This window comes from Ammospiza nelsoni, chromosome Z (assembly GCF_027579445.1).
Source record: "Ammospiza nelsoni isolate bAmmNel1 chromosome Z, bAmmNel1.pri, whole genome shotgun sequence".
Lineage (NCBI taxonomy): Eukaryota > Metazoa > Chordata > Aves > Passeriformes > Passerellidae > Ammospiza > Ammospiza nelsoni.
The window spans coordinates 86,245,482-86,265,671 of record NC_080669.1 but is presented as its reverse complement, the minus strand read 5'-3'; the positions used below and the strand labels follow the sequence as shown (position 1 = coordinate 86,265,671).

Genomic DNA, 20,190 nt, shown 5'->3' with positions numbered 1-20,190 from the left:
AGCAAATCAGAGGAAGGACCCAGTGCCCAACACATTTAGCAACTCCTGTAGATGTAAAACTGAAGTTTGGAGCTTTTACTTCTTTGGCCCTGTGGTTTCCCACGTCTCCAGCTTTTTGCCCTTATCTTTGGAGAATGAAATTTCCTCCTCCTCATAGATGTGTGCTGTTTATGAACACAGATAACTACTGGCCTTCAAATTTGTGTTGGGAACCTGGTATTGTTTTCATCCAACGACTTGCAGAGTCTATGGGAAGTAAATATTATTTGTGTACCCTAATAAGGTGATATCTTGTTGCGCTTGGTATCTTTTAACTGCTTTCGATGAATGTGTCATAGTCACATGTGTATGTTAGGAAATAGGACATGAGAACTCATGCTGATAGACTTGACCTAATGAATGATATCAAATATCAACTGCCTCGTTTTCTTGCTAGAGGGCTGCAGTTTAGCTGGCAGAATGGAGAGGAATTGGCAAATTGGACCGGCACCTTTAATTTCACGGATGACGGAGCAGTGAAGAGTGGCAGTGACACAGGCACCAGGTACCAACACCCGAGGGAATGGCTGTAGAGATCTCTCTCTCCTTGTGTGAACCACAAATGTGAGCACAGGCTGTATGAAAAATGAGACCTGCAGTGTGCTTTGGCTGCCTGGCACTGCTCCCCACAGTACAGAACACGTCAGGGATGCCCAAGCACTGTGCTGCTTTCCCCCTTGCAGGCCTTGGGGACATTTTGGAATATGCCATAAGCATCCATTAAGTCTGCAGGAGGGTGGTTTCTATGTTCTGTCCTCTCCTGTTTCCCTACCAATGCTGTGTGTCAAGGTGTGGCAGTATGGGAGAATGGGATTTCAGCAGAAAATGTCCCAACATGACACTGCTGGTGCATACAGAGCACACCTGGGAATGTGGTCTTTAGAATAAAACATGTATTCCATGAAAACATAGCTTAATTTAAATTCTTTTCAGGGCCTAGCAGGGGAAAAGTGTTCTGTCAAGATAAGGCTGGAGTATTTCCTTTATTTACAGTATTTGGCAACATGAGAAGCACTGATGTGCTGCTGCACTCTTTGTACTTCCTGGTTTGACATGGGCTCAGGTGTCTGCAGGGTCATGAGCAGAGTCAGAAAACTGGCAGAAGTTGTGCCTAGAGAACTCCACAGCTATCCCAGGCCATCTGCACAAATCCAGGCACAGGCATAGGGTGGGTATTTGGGCTCTCTTCCTGGAACACCAATTACAGGAGTAGTTAAAAATCCTGAGTCATGTGTAGCATCGAGTGCAATAAGCAGCAGGGAAATCTTAGAAAGAGCTGTAAAATAAAGAAAAAACTAAAAACAATTAAAAGAACCTTACACTTAGTACTTGTGTATAAACAAAACACTGGGTTAATTGCCCATTTTATTTTAAATATCATCATTTTGTAACCGTACACCACTGCAGCTGTGGAGCTGATAGCACTTCAAAGGCAAGCAGAAGTTGCAGAGTCTAACCTGCCAGAAATCATCGTGTCACTGAGCCACAGCAATGCTGCAGTTCCTGTTCAGGCTCTTGCTGTAATGTGATCCTGTGAGTGCTGCCTGCTGCTCTGCTGGTTGGCTTTGTAAAGGTTCTTTATGAGAACAACCGTCCTCCACTGCAGTTTTTCTCTTAGAGCAGGGATGAAAAGGATTCATGTGTATATGTGTTGGTGTGTGTATATATCTTCCTCTCTTGTTGCCTTTTCAGTATCTGCATATATAATGTCTATTTACAAAGTCTTCAGTTTAGGCACTTGGCGTATGAAAGAGCTCAGTGAGACACAAAGACACACATCATCTTGAAGGCATGAGAAAATAAACAAATATAGATTTCCTCCTCTAGACACCTTTGACAGAGGCAATTGAACCATCATTGATTGTACGGGGAGCCAAAAGCCTTGAATACAAAAGACAGAGTCGTGAGGGGCTGAGCCACAGTGCTGCTCTCAGTCTCTTCAGCCTCTTCAAAGACAAACAGGTTCAAGGTGCAAGTGGTTTTTACACAAACAAACCACACAAGCTAGATATAAACAGGACAAAGTCATAATATTAATGAAGAAAAAATGTGTATTTCAAAGCCTGTGTTATGTGATATGTCAGTGACTGTATCTCTGCTGCCCAGGCTCCCCAGGGATGGGCACAGCCCCGAGGCTGCCAGAGCTCCAGGAGCCTTTGGACAGCACCACCAGGGATGCACAGGGTGGGATTGCTGGGGGTCTGTGCAGGGCAGGAGCTGGGCTGGTGATCCTTGTGGGTCTCTTCCATCTCAAGACATTCTGTGGTTCTGTGTTACTGGCAGTGGAGCTGAAAGCTTTTCAGTCAGGGATAAGTCTACCTGCAACATATTTCGCATCTAAGTGTGCTAGAGATATTATTTATCCTTTTGTATGGAACCTGGGAATATAGGAAAATTTAAAAAAGTACTGTGTAAGTGTGGAGATGAGACTGTGTGGTGACTACTGCAGAGCTGTGTCAAAATTGTTTACTATTTACATTTGATCACCTTTCTGACTGTGTTGTCACCAGACATCTCCTGAGAGTCTTAATCTGACACTCAACTTTATGCTGTTGTTGTAAAATGAAAACAAGTCTTCCTTTAATGAATAATTCTTTCCACTGAATGGAAAACTTGCAGACTACATTTCACAGATCTGATTTTATTTGTATATATTTACAGGACTCCAGAGAGATGTCTGAAGTGCACAAAACTAATTGTATGTCAGCATAAGCACACAGAACACCTTTTCACTGCATAGCTCTGCAGTTTGCTGTGCCACCACCTTCTTGTAAAAGGTTTTGTGTTTAAAGATATTAATTGAAATAGATGTGAATATCATTTCCATTCACTTGTGCCATTTATATATATAGAGACATATGTTTATTCATGCATGTGTGGTATCAACTTGAACATATTCTAGAACTACTCTTTATCTTTTAATTACATAACCTAATACAGGGTGTAGAGATGCTGACAACTCATCCTGTAGGAGTGAAGGTTTAGATGAAAATGAAGGACTTCCAAAGCAAAGGCACGCAGAGAGAATGAGTGCATTAGAATTGCAAGTCAGCCAGACTTAATGAGAATAGTGGCCTTAGAGAAACCAATGAGCAGTGAAGATTAAACACTGCATGAAAATGATTAAGTAAGAAAGATATTAATATTATTGTGTTATGTGATTTCAGTAAACATTGAGGCACACCTTAGATAAAATCACACAATATTTTGGAAGGGACATTAAAGCCCATCCAGTGCCATTCCCCTGCCATGGACCCGGACACTTCCCACTATCCTTGATTGTTTCTAGCCCCATCCAGCCTGGCCTGGGGCACTGCCAGGGATCCAGGGGCAGCCACAGCTGCTCTGGGCACCCTGGGCCAGGGCCTGCCCACCCTCCCAGCCAGCCATTCCTAATTCCCAATGTGCCAAAATCTGTGCCTGCCCTCTGGCAGTGGGAGCCATTGCCTGGGTGCTGTCCCTGCCTGCCTTGTCCCCAGGGGCTGTGCAGCTCTCCTGGAGCCCCTGGAGGCCCTGGCAGGGGCTCTGAGGTGTCCCTGGAGCTTCTCTGGTGCAGCTGAACAGCCCCAGCTGGGCCAGGCTGGCTCCAGAGCAGAGGGGCTCCAGCCCTCTGATGTCTGAGGTCTGAAACCAAACACATTTCTCACACTGATCCCTGCTCTGACAGCTCTGCTGAGCTGGGGTAACTCAGCTAACCCAGGTTTTCATCACAGTGCTTAAAGACAGTTCTTCAGACTGTGTAGAAGCAGTCCATGGAAATAAAATCCTGTGTCATGTATGTGGTGCAACCAAGAGTGTGGATCCCCTTTGTGTCACCTAACACTGCTCTGGGCAGGCACTTGACAGATCCCAGTTTGCTGGGCCTTTTTGGGCACCAGAGCCTTCATTTCATTATGTTGCTGAAGGCCTTCTAGGTGTCAAGGAAATAGTGATTACTAACAAGAAGTAAAAGTGAAGCACAGGAGCTCCACAAAATCCATAGGGATTTCAACCAAAGGAGGACTACCCACACAGATGCAATAACAACCAGTTGTTGAACACTGGCTTATTTTTGATTCTTGTGCATCACCCATTACTCATATTTCTATCTTTTGCATTTTACTTTGCGCTAAGCATTGTTAAACCTTACAGCATCGCTGTGGAGAATCAGATCAAGGGTTTTATCTAGTGCTGGTTATGACAAGTGATATACACAACCCCTTCCCAGAGCCCTGATTCTTCTGCTCTCCTTTTAATATATTTTCCAACTTACTGGAATTGTGAGTCTTCACGCTTAAGTAATTTTTCACTGGCAAGAAGCTGCCCTAATGACAGGATGACTTATCTGCCATATGAGTTGGTTTATGGTGTTTCCTTCAGTCAACTGGAGCTGCAGATAAAATTCAATGTAAAATTCTGTGATAAAACTACAGAAACCTTTGGTGGGTGAGAGGAGATCTTACTTTAAGGCCTGTCAATCTGCACACTGAATTCTCTAGCATGACAAATCTGAAGCTTTGTCTTGTCCCCACTGGCTACGAAGTAAAGAGTAGAATCAATTTGATTTGTCAAATACATGTTTCACAGGAGTGAATATAAGGACTTAGGATTTTGCTTAAGTCACATTGCTGAGTTCTTCATACAAGGATCCTAAAATCTAAAAATGACAAGAAAAAAAAAAAAGGCAGATGCTTGCAAGAAGCTAAAATGTGGGGTTTAAGATGTCATTGATGCATAAGAGTTGTCATGAATGTTGCTATATCTTCTAGGTGGGTGGTCATATGGGTAACAACATCAGCAGATTATGTCAGTCGGAATGAATGGGAAAGGGCTTGATTAAAACACCCAAGAACCAGTTTATTAAAAATCTGAGAATTTTGAAATTAAATTGGGAAAACAGGGCTTCCTGCAGCACACTCCACTGCTGCTTGTCAGGAGACAGCATTGGTTTGACACAGCAAAAGACAAGAAGCACCAACATGTCCCTGAAACTCAAATCCAATGCAATCTCCAATAAATCATTCACACACACAGCACAGTGGGAACACCTCTAAATGAGGATGGGTGTCAGTCTGGCTCAGAGAGGGCCTGGGAAGCACAGGGGGTGGTGGTGCTGATGGGCTGCAAGGTGGGCTTATCTCCAGGGAGAAGCAGGAGGCAGCCTGGACTTTGCTGTGCCATTTAGGGCTGTTTCTGCTGGAGCTCCTGCTGCTACACCCACGCCTGCTGCAGTGGAGCTGTGTTCTGCAGCTTGCTCTGGTGCTGTGCTAGGCTGAAACCATGGAGAGAAAGCCTTGTGTCCCAAATCAGTGGGCAGATGGGAAGGGAACAACGTGCCTTTGGCAGGAGGGGATGTTTGGTCAATTCTCATTGCTAATGAGGCAATGAGCAGCAGAGCCAAGCAATTCCAAGCGATCTGTGTGTGGAGACTTGGAGATGAGATGGGAGATCATAATAAAGATGGCAGTGAGCAGCCAGTGACAGTTTGCCAGGAGCTTCCATGGGTGTGATGAAAAATATATCCTCAGGGCATCACAGCCATCATCTTGACTGCACAGATAGGGTGTGTGATACCTGTGGAGTCATGGTCAGAAAAAGAATCCAGAAAAGGAGCACCTCCAACTAGAAAAAAATTGTGCACTTTCTACTTTTCTGGGGATGTTCAGTGAGCTATACAAGAAAAGCCTTTAAAGGACAAAAATATAAAAGCCACTCCTCATCTGAAGATCAAACTTACGGATTTATGGCTGGTTCATGGAAGCACTTTTGGTTTTTTGAAAGCAAATATTTTAATTTGGAAAACAGGCGCAATATCATGGTCCTTGTCTTGATGGATGGACCTATCTAAAATCATCTATTATGAAACCCCAGGAAAGCTTACAACTCTGTAAGACCAAACATCTAAAAATATCCAAAGTGAATGAACAGTGGGTTCATGAATCTATAGCTTTTAACCTCAGCTGTGGGATCTCAGCACCTCAGGATGGAGGCGCAGAGAGGCCGAGACCACCCTTGGGGGGCTCGGGAGTCCTGGAATGCTGCCAGAAGTGTCTGGTGGCAGGATTTTGATCCTACACAGGAGATGAGACCTGTATGAGGACTGGGAGGAATTCACTGGGTGAATGGTGAAGGGATAAGTTAGTTAAAGTGTAAAACACAGGGTTTAGGATTTTGGTACAGGGGGGTCTAAAGAAGTAAGATGGAGGAATTGGGGCGTGTCCTGTCCTTCTTCTTCTTCTTCTTCTTGGCCTCCATCTTCTGTGGTGGTGGTGGCACTTTGGGATTGGTCATTACTAAAAGTGCACCGGTTAATAAGGGTAGAAGGTATTGGGGAGAAATGATAAATATTGTACACGTAACTTCGGGTATAAAGATAAGTGACCGCCCCGGGGGCTCGCAGTGTGCCCATGGCTGACTTGCTGTGCAGACCTCTGTCGGGCTGAAAGAAAATCTTTTAGATAAACAATTAATAAACACCGAGACCGAGACAAGATCAGAAGTCTCTCCTCGTCCTTTGAAGCGTCAGCTCTTCAAGGCCATCCCTGGGCCTTTCCAGGCCACCTAAAACAACAGCCAGAAAACCTTACAAGCCTAAACAGCCGAGAAACAAATCAATAAGCGGCCTCCCGGAGCTCTCTCCGGTAATAAATCAGCCGGACTTTAATCAGCAGCGAAAAGAAGAACGCCGAAAACTTACACTCAGCTACAAGAATCTTCTGGAAAACCTAAGCCCCTGTACAAGAATTCCACATCCTGAGTTTTAGTTACTTTGATTCTTCTAGAAAGACAACTAATCTTGAACTAAGCATGCCACTTCTATCTTTAGCTTCCAGGCACTGAATACTGTTTTTCCTTGCTATACTGCATTGAAAACCTTCCTGCCACTGGTAATTGCTTCCTGGTGCAGTATCTCCTTATTCAGTCACCATATGTTTAGATTAAGCTTCACACGCCTCTCATAATATTTTAAAATCCAGAAAATTTCTGCAAGTCCTTTTGTAACTCTCACCAGTGTCTCAAATTTTCCCCAAAGATGAAATGGCAGAAGTGGATGCAGTAATTCATAAGAGCTATTACTACACGATACATACAGAGATAAATGACCATTTTATCTTGCTTATATTTTAAATTTTTTTACATGACACAGCTCATGGTGGCATATTTTGCTCCCACCTACAGAGACATACTGGAAGTTCATGATCAGTTAGACATCTAATGCATTAGAGATGAAGATGGTACAGGGTTTAAACCAGTATTGCCAGTGACATTGTCATCAGCATGAGGTAGGCAGGAGGAATGTGAACCACCTTTCTTAATATTTGTTGTCCCCAGAGATGAGACAATCAAATAGTCTCATGAAGCTGTGTAAAAGAAGCCTGATGCTTCTCCAGTCTCCTCTGTTGAACCCACAGCTCTTCCTCTCTCAGTTCAGCCTTTCAAGCATCATCCTCTTGTGGACAGGTCGACTCAAGGCTCTCAAATAGCAGGAACAGCACAAGCAGCAATGTGATCTTTCTTCTTTATTTTGGTTTTTTTTTGTGCCACAGTCCTAGTGAAGTTTAAGTTACTCTAAGAACATCAAAGATTCCTGCTTCCCTTGCCACATCTACATCAGCTCCTTCACCTGCTGAACAGGGATCATCCCTTCCCAATGGGACAAAATAATCTTGGGAGAACAGGCCATGCAAAGTGGTAGGATGCTTTTATTAAGGGAGAAAAAACCCTGAATTCATGTAAAGCCCTTAAACCCTTTGACCAAATCTTGTGGGTTTTGAGGTTGTCACGTAGAAGCATTAAGAGAAGCAAAGGCCAGAGGGATTTGGTCTCTCACAATGGGCTCTGATGAAGTCAACACCTACTGTGCTCTATTCCAGATGAATTGTCCAGGGCCTCTAGAGCTGTGGTAGGCTCCACCCCAGCTCTATTTTTGCTCCAGGGACCTGAAGGTTCCATGCAGACCTTGCCAGATGATGTGAGTCCCCTGTGCTTTGGGGAATGTGTGCTCTGGCACACTTGGAGCGTTCCTGAGTAAGGAAGGTGAATCTCGACCCGAGGTTGGCCATGGATCTGCCCATAGTGATGAACACAGGCACTGCTAATTGGACAGCACTCTTAATAGGCATTTAGTAGAAGCCTGCAGGGCTTGGTTCTTTTATTCTCATTTCTTAGTCACTGGATAATGTATATTTTTGGAAAGATCTTTGTTTTTCCTGCAGGGTAGGTGGAATCCTTCCTGCCATGCTCTGCGGTCTCGCCGTGCAAGTGCTGCAGCCTCACTGCAAGCAGTGTTGGGAACTGGCACTTCAGGAGTGAGCAGAATGAATGGGAAGGCAGCTTCAGAAAATGATCCTGCTTAAAAGATGCCTGACCATTGCAGTAAATTATACTTTTAAACCTTTGTTCAGTATATCAGACAAATCAGTGTCTCAACCCGAGTGTCGCTTGAAGGCAGGATTGAAGTCTCGGGCTTTTTAATTCGTGTAGTGTGATCAAGAAAAGCTTACTTCTGATCAAAGCAGGAGCAGCCCAACTGCAGATGATCAAAGACCTAAGTGTTAGCTGATGTACTGAGAAACCAAATGTGTCTCTCACTAGCGAGCTCAGTAGGCAGCTCAGCTGGAGGTGAGGTTGCAATGGGGGACGTGAAGGTTAGAAAAGAAGAAAGTTTCAGTCAGTCAAAAATGGAAAATTACAGAGTGAACAGCATCTAATTCCTGGCTACTCAGTGCAGTGGGCTGTAAAAAAATAGTGCCCTCCGAGCACTGTGTGGTGTTCAGGCATAGAATTTGACCCTGGAAAAGTGTTGTGGGTTTGAAAGCTACAACTGATGTGAGCAGACACAGAGCAGTGAGTGGTGTGTAGCACCCAGTGCCCTGGGAAAGCACAATCCTACATACAACTGAGCTGTTTGCTATAATTCATTTGCAGTTGTGTTCTTAAGGTAAAGAATCATGAATTCTTGTATTGGTTTTCCTGTAGAGTTTGACCTTTAAAGGGATAGAAGTTATTTATGTTTCGTCAGGGGCAGTGGAAAAATGCAGGGAGAGGACATTATGGCGGTGACAGATCAACTCTGTTTTACGGATAATAAAACTTGACTGTCATTCTTGTAAAGCCAAAGCACAGACCTTTCCTGTAGCAAAAGGAGTAAGTAGTATAGTCAGGTTTGTCACTTGTCACTAATCCAGAACATAAATCAAAATAAACTGAGCTACATCCTTGTTTCTTAGCTGGAGATCAGACTGAGGAGGATGATGGGGAGGACAGTTTCCATTTGTGCTAATTAAGCTTTCTGACAGGCAAATGTATCTTCGTTCACAGGGAACTACATGTTTTGGAGTGGGAGTTAATAGGCAGGAAGAGCTCTCAGAGACCAGGGAGTGGGTGAGACTGATGCTTCCTCTGGGAAAGTGTGGGGGCCTGATCTCCAAACACTCCCTGCAGGTCCAGACCCTTGCAGGATGAGGACGTGGGTTTAAAGGACATCTCTGGAGCTGAGGGAACCCATGGCCCTTGTGCTAGGGCCTGGTGTTGTGCAAAAGCTGCACTCTAGGAAAGCACAATGTGAAGCACTTCTGTGGGAAGAGGTTGTCCAGTGCTCTGGGGAACAGCCTCTGCTAATATCCTGTAATATCTGCAGCAGGAGGAATCATTGTGAAGCAAATAAAAAGCATGAATACTCCTGGGAGAAAGAGAGAAACTCTTTTTTTCCCTGAGTCTATTGACCAGCCACTGTCTTGAAAAACTCCCACTGCTGTTGCAGCACCATTATTATGGGCAGCTGATGTGCAGAAGCATCCACAGCATTTCAACTCAGGAGGGTTCAGTGGCTGTCTGTCTGCTCCAGAGAGGTTCAGGCTGAGGAAGGACAGCCCAAAGGATGTTTATTCAATAGCTTGGCATCACTGAGCTCACTTCAGCCAAACTGACCCCATGGCCAGCAGCATTTTCTCCCCTCTCTGTGCAGAATGACATTGCCATTGTTGTCCCCTGCCTTTGCTGCATGTGTCCCATCAGCAATGTGTCATCCAGCCCATCCCATGGATCCTCCCTCTGCCCTTCCATGGGGTGCTAAATGCTGAATTCAGTGCTGCCAGTGGCTCTGTTGGGAAAGCTGAAGCTGTTGTGAGAGTAGAGATTTGCAGGACTGTGCTTTTTCAATCTATAGGCTCATGGAATAGCTCTGCTGGAAACGCAGTGTTGCCTCATGGATTGATTTCCTTTCAGATCCAGAAGTGGTTTATTTTTGACCCAATCCTTTCCTTCTTAACCTTCTGCTGCTGTGGTAACACATCCTTTTCCATTTCTATTTTTGGTTTGTGGATTGAGTAAACAGGCAACGATCAAAGGGAATGGCTGGGACACAGGAAATTTCATCTCCATTCCATAAAATGACATCTTTGACTCCAATGCCACAGGCTGAAGGCAGCTTTCCTGTGCTGTGGTGCTCCCACGTGACTGCATGTGCTGTTCAACATCTGAGCTGCTGCTCTCTAACCTAGCAGCACAGCCAGAAGTGCGCAGGAAAGATAAAAATAAATGTTAATCTAGATTTTTGCTCTGCTTATCTGTCCTGAGGCACATTCAAGGCAGTGAAATGAAGTGTTGGGAGGCAGGTGAGGATGAGGCTGATAGGATTGCTCACTCCTGCACACGCTGAGTAGCAGGAGGGGTGTGTGAGGTGCTGAATGTTGTGTGGGGGTGTGTATCTGCCCCTTGTCACTGTGTAGAACGTGCACATCCAGAGTGCCAGCATTGCCTTACTCAAAGAGCCAAAGAAAGAGATTGCTTCTGAAAAAGACAGTCAGAAAAACGATTATTTCAGAGGATTAAAATGTTGTCTGTACTGGCAGCCAGAGGGTTCTCCTTCAGCCCTGGAACATTCTGTGAATTTTCTGTGAACTCTAAGAAATTCTATGGTGCTGTCTAAAGAGAGATTTTGGTTTAGTTTGGGGAGGTTACCTTGAGTACATCCACGCAGGTCTTTGGTCTGGAGCAAGCAGGTGGGCTCTTAATCCAAATCCAGTTGAAGCCTCTTCCACAAGTTTTTCAGCTCCAGCTCAACAAGACAAGCCCATGGGAGATGCGCCAGGGCAGTGGATCTCAGCCTCTCCTTAGCAAATGCTGAATGTCCAGGCGTCGCAGACATCTTCTTGTGAAAATCCTTTCTTAGGATTTTTCCTGCTGAAGCTAAGAAGTTTCAGCAACATAATATAAACAATGATTTTATGCTGTTGTAGAATGCAACAGGTGCATCTGTGATTGGCCCACCTTAGATGTTTATAATTAATGGCCAATTAAGGGCTGCGCTATCTCGGACAGAGAGAGCTGCCTTTTGTTACCATTCTTTTTTTTTCTATTCTTAGCTAGCCTTCTGAGAGGAAGCCTTTCCCTCTATTCTTTTTAGTATACTTATAATGTAATATATATATATCATAAAATAATAAATCAAGCCTTCTGAACATGGAGTAAACATCCTCATCTCTTGCCCCATCCAAGAACCCCTGTGAACACTGTCACATCCCGGTGAATAATTCAGCTGGAAGGAGACTTTGAGCCTTTTGGTGAGATGAAGATTCATGTTAGGTCTCCATTCAACAGTCTTTTCATAGAGTTCTTACTGATCTTGGAATCCTTTAATTGCATATTTTCTTCTACAAAACTTATAAAAAATACATGTTTGTTGCCTTGAAGTCTATACAAACACATTTACAAATTGCCACATTTTTTGAGGATGAGCTATTGGGTTCTTCTTTATTAGGATTTTTTTTTTGTTCTCCTGCCACCTTTTAAGCATGGGCTTCCTCCTTTCAGTCTCAAGGTTTGTGCTTCTCACTGGATCACAGAAATGTTTGGTTTGGGTTTTGACAAAGCTGAGGTGGTGAAAACCTCAGGGAGAGGTGAAGGAGACCTTTTTCTAAAGCAGCACTTGACAGAAGGACAGAAATATTCCCTCTTGAAAGCAAATTGCTTTGGGAGTCTCTAGGACTTTTTCCAGTTACACACAGGTCAAACATGAATTTTGATACTATTTTGCAATGACACAAACCCCAAATATTTCCTTTCCAATGATGGATTGAATGAAGCTTTTCCACAAATTTTATCTTATATTTCTCATTGAAGATTCAAAAATTGAGTTCTTGGAGTTACAACCTCATGAATACCAGGATTTTAAATGATCCATCAAAAGAGCTTTCCCGAGTCTTGTTCATAATACCTATTCCTCAGGTCACCTTCTCTCAGTTTTTCATTATCCTCTCAAGTGTTTCATGGGTACGTGCAGGTCTTAGGCATTAGGTTTTAATACAGACTTGTAATGATTAGGAGTGAAACTAATGCAGAGCTTGATTTAAATGAAAATCTTGTTTGTCATTTCAATGCAGACTCATTGAGTTCATTTGTCAGCCTGGGCTTTTTCTTTTCCCTAGCATGAGTAGCTACCATTGTGGTTTTCTTCCCCTTCAGCCCAGTGATTAAGGTAAAGAAATTAGCCAATAAATTAAATATTTCTCTCTATATTTTAATCAAGAATATCACTCTTATTTCTGCTGTGTCTGAGCATTCAAATCCTTTTCTTCTCAAATTATTTTTTCTAGAATATAATCCCTGTTTCCACTCACTTCCAAATAGACCAAAACAGTAAATCCCAGTGAAAAGCTCAGTTGCTCAGGAGCTATGGAATAGCCTCCACAGATGGCATACCATCTCTAGCACTTTTATGGTATTGTTTTTTCCAACCCAGTACAGTCAGGCACTCAAAAGATGGGAACAGTGTCCCTTAAATGATCAGTGCTTTTGCCCTGGCTTTCAGTTCCAGCTGCCAAGTGCTGACTGCTGGAAAAGGTAGCTGGTCCTTGTTGTTGCCTCAAGATAAGTGACCTCCTGTAGGAATGGACAAACTGGGCATGGGACACTGTTCCAGGACCAGCAGGGACATCTGTGCTTTCCTGTGAAGGAACAAGCTGCCTATTGGCCAGGCAGTGCAGCCTCAAGTTAGGAACAAATTATTAATGACAACTTTCAGCAAAATTCTGTTGATGTGCAAGAGAATTATTCTAGCCTAAACCTTATTTACAATGTCTTTTCTTGTCCTTCCCCAGGTATTTTGAGTTTTATGAAGGGCCTTTGGAGTACAACTCTACAAAATGCCTGGAATTAAGGCAGGACATCATCGAGGTGAAGGTCTTGTCTATGTAAGTATGAGCTAAATGCAAAAAGTAGAAGTACTTAGCAATAAAAGCATTGCTAAAAGTGTTACTTCTGAGGCAGGATGGAATGGTGTCTTATAATGACACTGCCAAAAGGCTCAAGAGGTGACATCAGCAGGGATCTCAGAAGGGATCTCTAGCCTTCTCTTACCTGTGCAAGCAGTGTTTGAATTTGATCTGAGCTCCATTTACAGAACATGGAAGCTTTTCCCACACATTGAGGCATTTTGGTCAGGCCCAGAATTATTGTTGAGAATTCAATACAGTGTTTATAATATTATATTTGCAGTAATTGAAGGGCAAGAACAGCCAGACTGACTCATGCAAGTGTCTAGCTTAAGGCTCTTTCATTGACAGTGGCCAGTAGTGAAGGTTGAGAAAGGAAGAAAATGTTCAGCCCTTCCTGATAATAAATACTGGCATGGGGGCTTGTGGACTGGTAGAAGGAGTCCAGAGTGGACTAATCAGAGTAGACCTTTCTATTAATTTGTTTAGATATTTTCTGAGCCCATTTGCGTTTCTGACCTTTTCAAACAGCAGAGAGTTTCACAAGTCAAAACACCTCAGTGAAAAGGTAAGAAAATATGATTCTGGGAAACAATAAAATATCTCTAAATTGTGTTTTGTGGTCCAGTAAGTATGTCAGGAAACCAATGAGTTGAATGAGATGTTTATGTCAAACTACAGCAAGGGAACTGGGTGAAAAAAGTGAGTTTGCCAGTACGACAGTGCACAGCTGGGTGATTTTAGTGTTGCCTTTTTGCATTTTTCAGCATTTCGCTGAGTTTAGGTGCTTCGATTATGCCTACTCCCTCACCACATCTAAAGCCAATGGTTTATTAATGTGGCAGGCAATGCACAGGGTCTGAAAATTGCCCTGGGAATGTAACTTCAAAATGCAGCTCCACACATGCATAACATTGAGCAGCCAGGGCTACAGAAAATAGAATTTTTTGCTCCAGGTCTGCACGAATCTGAGCACGCCTCCCTGCCTGACTGTGTGCACAGCAGAATGTAGGTTATGTCCTTGCCTCCTGCACTGGATGAAGGGTACACGAGTAACACACTTTGCACGGCTTGCTGACTCGCAGTGCTTAAAAATAAAAAGGAGGGGTGAGAATGTCACACTTCCCCAGTGTTCTGCTGAAGATCAGGAGCTCTGATATGCCTTTTTTCTTTTTGCATGCACAGAGAATTCCTCATTTTTCTTCATCTTACCCAGTGGCCCAAGGAAGGTAGTGGATTCCTGCTCAGCTAGATATGAGTTACCCTAAATTCTACAGTAGATGCTGTTTGACATTAAACTCTTCTACTCTGCTGGCCTCTTCTGATGTTCTTGATTCATATGTGCTATGTTTCCCAAGTCAGCCCTTATGGTAATGGAAGATTTCCAAGTTAATGTGCTCTGGTGGGCTACAGAAAGTACAATATGACCTAATTCCTTCCTGCAACTTCCTCAGCCTGGGAAATGCCCGGTTTTACTCACATTAAATATATAATTATCTTAAAAGTCTATGCTTTATTCAAACATTAAAAGCCCTCAAGCCTGAAAAGAACTCATTAAGACCTATCAATCTAGCAGAAATCACAGGCTTCCAAATTTCTTAGCCAAATTATACCGTTGCTTCCTACCTCCAGATATTTGCAAAGCCTTCATTATCTCTGTTGTCCAAACGCACCAGAATATGTGCGAACTTCAGTGAGGAACTTCTTGGAATTGGTGATATCATCAAAAAATGAGTCATCCTCTATCAGTGTAGTTGAAATAGGAGTGGGGTTTTTTTTTTTTTTAATGCAACTACAGGTGTACTGATTAGCAGAGGAGGAGGTAGAGATCGTTATGTAAAGAGCTTTTCATTTTCCCTTACCATCACAGACTCTTTTCCCTACACGTGAGCTTATAAATTGTTCAAAAAATAAATTTAACCACAATGTTGTGCTGTAGGATCTCACAGATCAAGTTAACCTCACCAAAATGCAGCTTTAGTTGGCCAAATTAATCCTCTTTTCCAATACTCCCCTCCTGGGCCCTTCTGCTGGGTGCACCTTTTCCCCAAAACCCAGCTGATTGAAATTAATTTGCTTCCCAGCAGATTTTGGTAGAGCAGCTGCTTCTTGCTCAATATTGCATTTTTTTTTTTATCCTGAAAAAAACAGTCAAAGCCTATCAGGGAGAAGAAATCAGTCCCAAACATCAGTTCTTGCATTCACTGGGCTTGGAGTGGCTATGTCTGAGCAGAAAAAGGAAGAAAAATTATAAATTTTGTACTCTTGAGACTGGCTGATTTGTCCCATCAATTTGCATGGTATTCTATCTGCAGCTGTTTTAGGAAATTAAGCCCTTGTAATAAACTTAATTTTTCTTTTTTTATATATTTTAGGGTGAAACAAACCGAGTTGTTTGACAGATGGAAGAGCCTACAGATGTGCAAATGGGAGATGAATGTCACAGAAGCCAATTTATTCAAGTAAGAATGTCTCACATTAATGAGACTGGGTAAAATCTACTTTAGTTTGAGTTTAGCTTCTTGCAGAGATCAAAATTTCACATGGTTACCAAGAGTAAGCATGACAACATTTGGAATACCATCCTTTTGAATAAATGTGGACTTTTCGTCCTACTTTAAAGAAAACAACTCAGCAATAAGATTTCTGGCAGGTGGAACAGTCTTCCAGGAAAGGCAAGGAATTTGATGTGGGAAAGACTTCCAGATGTTATTTGGGCAGCAGTGGGGATGGAGATGAGATTTAATGGCTGCCCTAACACATCAGCCTAACTCTCTGGCTTGGAATGGTAATACTACTGGTGATAGTGCAAATTTGGCCTACAAAATACTCAAAACACTTGATTTCTTCTGGGTGTTTTAGGTAGTGTCAGACCTTGGTTATGACTTTCTCTGGTTGTTTGGTTTTTTTTTGGTAATGGCTTCTCAGCTCTTACTCACAGATTATCTACATTTTTTTTTCTGGTCTTCAGAGACCTCTCAGTTAATTTCTGTAGTGCTCTGTCTTTCTTCATGTAACTTCTCTGCTCCATGATCCTCTCAAGACACAGCTTTTGGAACTGGCCTTGTGAAGGCAGCAGTGGATTGAAGCCAAACCAGTTTTTGAATGTTATATATTGATATATTCCAGTGCCATATTTGAGTAGGTTTTGAGAAAATAAACTATTTCAGGGTAAGTGCTGTAGACTGGAGTCTGCAAGTCACTGGTACAATCCAGAGACGTTGTTTGTAATAAGGCCCCCAGCTTTATCTCAAATCCTCTTGCATGATTCCAGGAAATAGCTGTCAGGAGTTAATGAGAGAGTGTGAGAATGCATGTGCTGACTTAGTCATTGACATCTTTAAAAATAACATTGTTAGTCTCAGACTCATAGCAGTTTCTCCAATGTGATCTCCACACCTAAGTTTTTTTAGGTGTTTGGGTTTTGTTTGGTTTTTTTTCCCCCTGCATTTTTCCTGGAAATTACTTGGTAGGCAATTATCAGAGCCTGTTTTGAAGAGGAGAGTCATTCAGGATTGCAGCTCATTATTTTAAAAACAGCTGGAGTGAGAGGAGTAATGATTGTGCCCAGAGAGAAAGCAGCACTTTGAGGTATGGAAAGGAGCCCTTTGAGCTTTGGAGGCCAGAGCAGAGATGGGAGCAATGAGAAAGGAGTTTCCAAAGACCACCAGGAGGACCATCAGTCTATCTCAGGCCACCAACACCAGCACATTAAACAAAGAACCCCTCTCCACCCTGTGCACTGAGAGAAAACAGAGATGAAGGACTCCTGTCACTGCTTCTACCTGCCTGACTGATATATCACTGCTCCAGGAACCCTCACTGGCACCCAGATGCAAACATAATCTCTGTCAGCTGGTCTCAGGAGCAACAGTAGTGCTTGTAATTAAAAAGAAGAAAATGTGTAAAGCCTGTTTCATCTGTGTTCAGTGGGGCAGAGACATCAGTGTGTGGGGTTGTGGGGAAGCTGCTGTCCCTAACAGCAAATCAAGGTCTCTGAGTTTGGAGGCTCTTAGGAGGAGGATGAAATGTGTAACCCTCATAGCTGTGGGATTTTGAGCTTTGCCATTCCAGTCCCATCATGTGGATGGGGAGAATCCAGCAGATTTAAATGGCAGCTGCTTGAGCAGCAGAGAGGGATGAAGGGCAAAAATCACAATAAAGTTTGTATGTAAAGACTAAGGAAAGCAGTTTCCTTGAGAATCTTCTTCCATCAGATATCAGGCATTCACAAAATGTGCATGTGTGCCTCTGTGCCTCTGGAAAACCAGCTGGACATTAAGGAAAAACATCTCTTTCCATTCCTTAAGGAGCAGCCAATGAAGAGGTTTTTCTCATATCCAAACTATAACAATTCAATTCCTTGAATCTGTTTGTAATTGTTTTTGCTGTTGAACGTTATTCATTGACTTTTTCAGTCTCATTTGCTGCCTTGATCTGATGATCATTTTGTGCCATCCTGCATGAGTCAAGTATATGAGAGTAATTGGACATCACTGAAATGTTTGCATAATTCTCTATTTGCTTTCTGGTGCTTGTAATAAAACCCATAAAGAAGACAGGCTTATTCTTCCAACTGAGAATATGAGGCCACACACCCCAGAGGCAAGGCATTTAATTTGGGTTATTTGAGAGCCATCTGGCTTTGCCTTCATGCTCATACATTTGCTATGACATGGATTTTTCACTAAAGGTATCAAACACATTGACTGGGAAATAAACCATCTCTGGAATAAGGGTGAGCAGAAGTCAGGGCTTGCAGTGCCACCAGTGAAAGAAGAAAAGTATCCAGGGCAGGATGGGGAACAGGAATCTTATTCACAAAGCTGCTTTTCCTATCTACTTTTCATGTATGGGAGGGTGTTTCATTTTTGGGGTATTGGTTGTTGGTTTTTTTGGGTTTGGATTGAAGGTATTTGAGATGGTAGTTTATGTTTGGATTTAAGTCTTTATTTTTTTTATCATAAAACAGCTTCATTACTGTGAGTTTGGCAGCTTTTCATTAGAAGGCAGAAAATGGTTAACGATCTTTTGTTACAAGGTTTTACAGGACTAAATATTTAGTTAAGAATTTACAGTTAGATTATTTTTTTCTTTTAACTTAATAATTGATTCTAAAAAGTTTGTAATGTGTATTTTTTTGTCTAATTACAAAATGTTACTTAAACTCATGAAGAAGAAGGAAGAAGAAGCATGAAGACACTTAGGACGACACTTTGTGTTTTTTATTTTGCTTCCATCTACAACATACTAAAATTTTTTTAACTTAAATTTTTTACTAAGTGATACACCATTTCCTATACTTGATTTTACAATTCTGTGGATTTCAGTCTATTTTGAAGTCTAGGAAACTTTTTCTATGAATGAGGGTTAAAGTTAGTGCTACCTTGGGAGTTAGGACACTTTAGAGTAGACAGAGAAATATTTTTGGTGGTTTGGGTTTCTGCAATGCAAAACACAGCAAAGAGATCAGACCTGAATGTTTTTTCTCTCTTACTCTGAATCCCATATTTGGGATTTTATGCAAAAATATTTTGATCATTAGTCAGAGGTTTTTGAGTTTTAGGCATGACCAGTTTGCCTGGCGCCAAACTCTTGGGGCCACATCACCTTCCTGATGCACACATGTGCAAGGCCAAGGGCAAAATTAAGATTTTTGAAGGTTTTTTTTTTGTTGTAGCCGAAGTGTGCTGTGCTCCACAGCAGTCTGTCAGGTGGGGCAGTGTCTTTGGTATTGCTGTGTTCAAATACTGCCCTGCCACATTTCCATGTCTCCAGAGGGACTCTTGAACCCCTACATTTCCTGCCCAGTGATGAGTATATAATTCATAAAATGGTGAAGATCTGGAAAGCAGAGAGGCACTAATTCACTGATGTGGTTTTGCCAGGATATGGGAGGCAGAAGCTCATCTCTGGGGCTCGAGCAGGGCCGAATCTGCACATGAGTTTCACATTTCCCATGAATTTGCACATGATTTTCCATCTTCCCCTAGAAGAGACAAGTGTAGGTATCTAATTTACTCTCTTTTCTTTTTGTTTTGCCACAGTTTTCTCAATCAAAGAAAATTTCACCAAATCTGAAGTTTTCTGAGTGAAAATCCATCAAACCACCATTTTACCTATCCAAGAGCTAAAAAACATTTTTTTGGTGAAAAATACCTTGTTAGGAGCAACAGTAATTGCAAATCCTGTCATGCCATCGTCTCCTTGTTCTTATTTCTTTTTCTTTTCACAGGTCTACTCTGTCAAGGTGTTGCAATGCCCCATCCTTTCTGTTCACCACCCAGAAAAATACTCCCTTGGGAACTAAACTGAAATATGAAGTGGATACGAGTGGAATCTTTCATATCAACCAAGAAATCTTCAAAATGTTTCCAAAGGTGCCTCTGCCCACTTGCAGGATCAGCTTCACTGTACTTGCTGCATTAGGCACTATCCTATAGCCAAGCATTTAGCACTTGTTTGACATTTCTACAGAATTCATTCACTGCTTATATTTGATATGAAAATCTTTATTTTTTTAATATGATATTTTAGGTGATTATTCTGTTTTCTGGTGTCATCTGCAAATATACACATACACATCCATCCATTATGTATATGTATATGTATATGTATATGTATATGTATATGTATATGTATATGTATGTGTATGTGTATGCGTATATGTATATAGATATAGATATAGATACAGATATAGATATAGATATAGATATAGATATAGATATATGTAATTTCCTGCAGAATATTGCTGACTTAGGAGCAAAGTGGATAATGAAATAAGAAAGCTAAATAAAAGAGACACTGATTTATCAGAACTCTTTCAAAGTATAATATTCACATATAGTAAATCCAACATTTGAGGGTAGGTCTGATTTTCTTTTTGGCATGATTATTTTATAATTCATATTCACAATGATTATTTTTATACTTATTTCCGTTCACAGATTATCTGTGA

The 20,190-nt window shown here is 42.1% G+C and overlaps 1 protein-coding gene across 3 annotated transcripts in view; it reads left to right on the top strand.

The window, feature by feature from the left end:
• The window catches only part of ST8SIA5 (ST8 alpha-N-acetyl-neuraminide alpha-2,8-sialyltransferase 5), a 49,522-nt gene that overhangs the window by 15,245 nt on the left and 14,087 nt on the right, over nt 1-20,190 (top strand). Inside the window, exons 2-5 of one of the 3 annotated variants that reach the window (XM_059492838.1) lie at nt 437-544; nt 13,119-13,211; nt 15,608-15,694; nt 19,468-19,612. In XM_059492838.1, the coding sequence (XP_059348821.1) occupies nt 437-544; nt 13,119-13,211; nt 15,608-15,694; nt 19,468-19,612 (433 nt within the window). The remainder of the gene's footprint in view (nt 1-436; nt 545-13,118; nt 13,212-15,607; nt 15,695-19,467; nt 19,613-20,190) is intronic. The other 2 variants (XM_059492839.1, XM_059492840.1) reach the window with 2 other exon arrangements.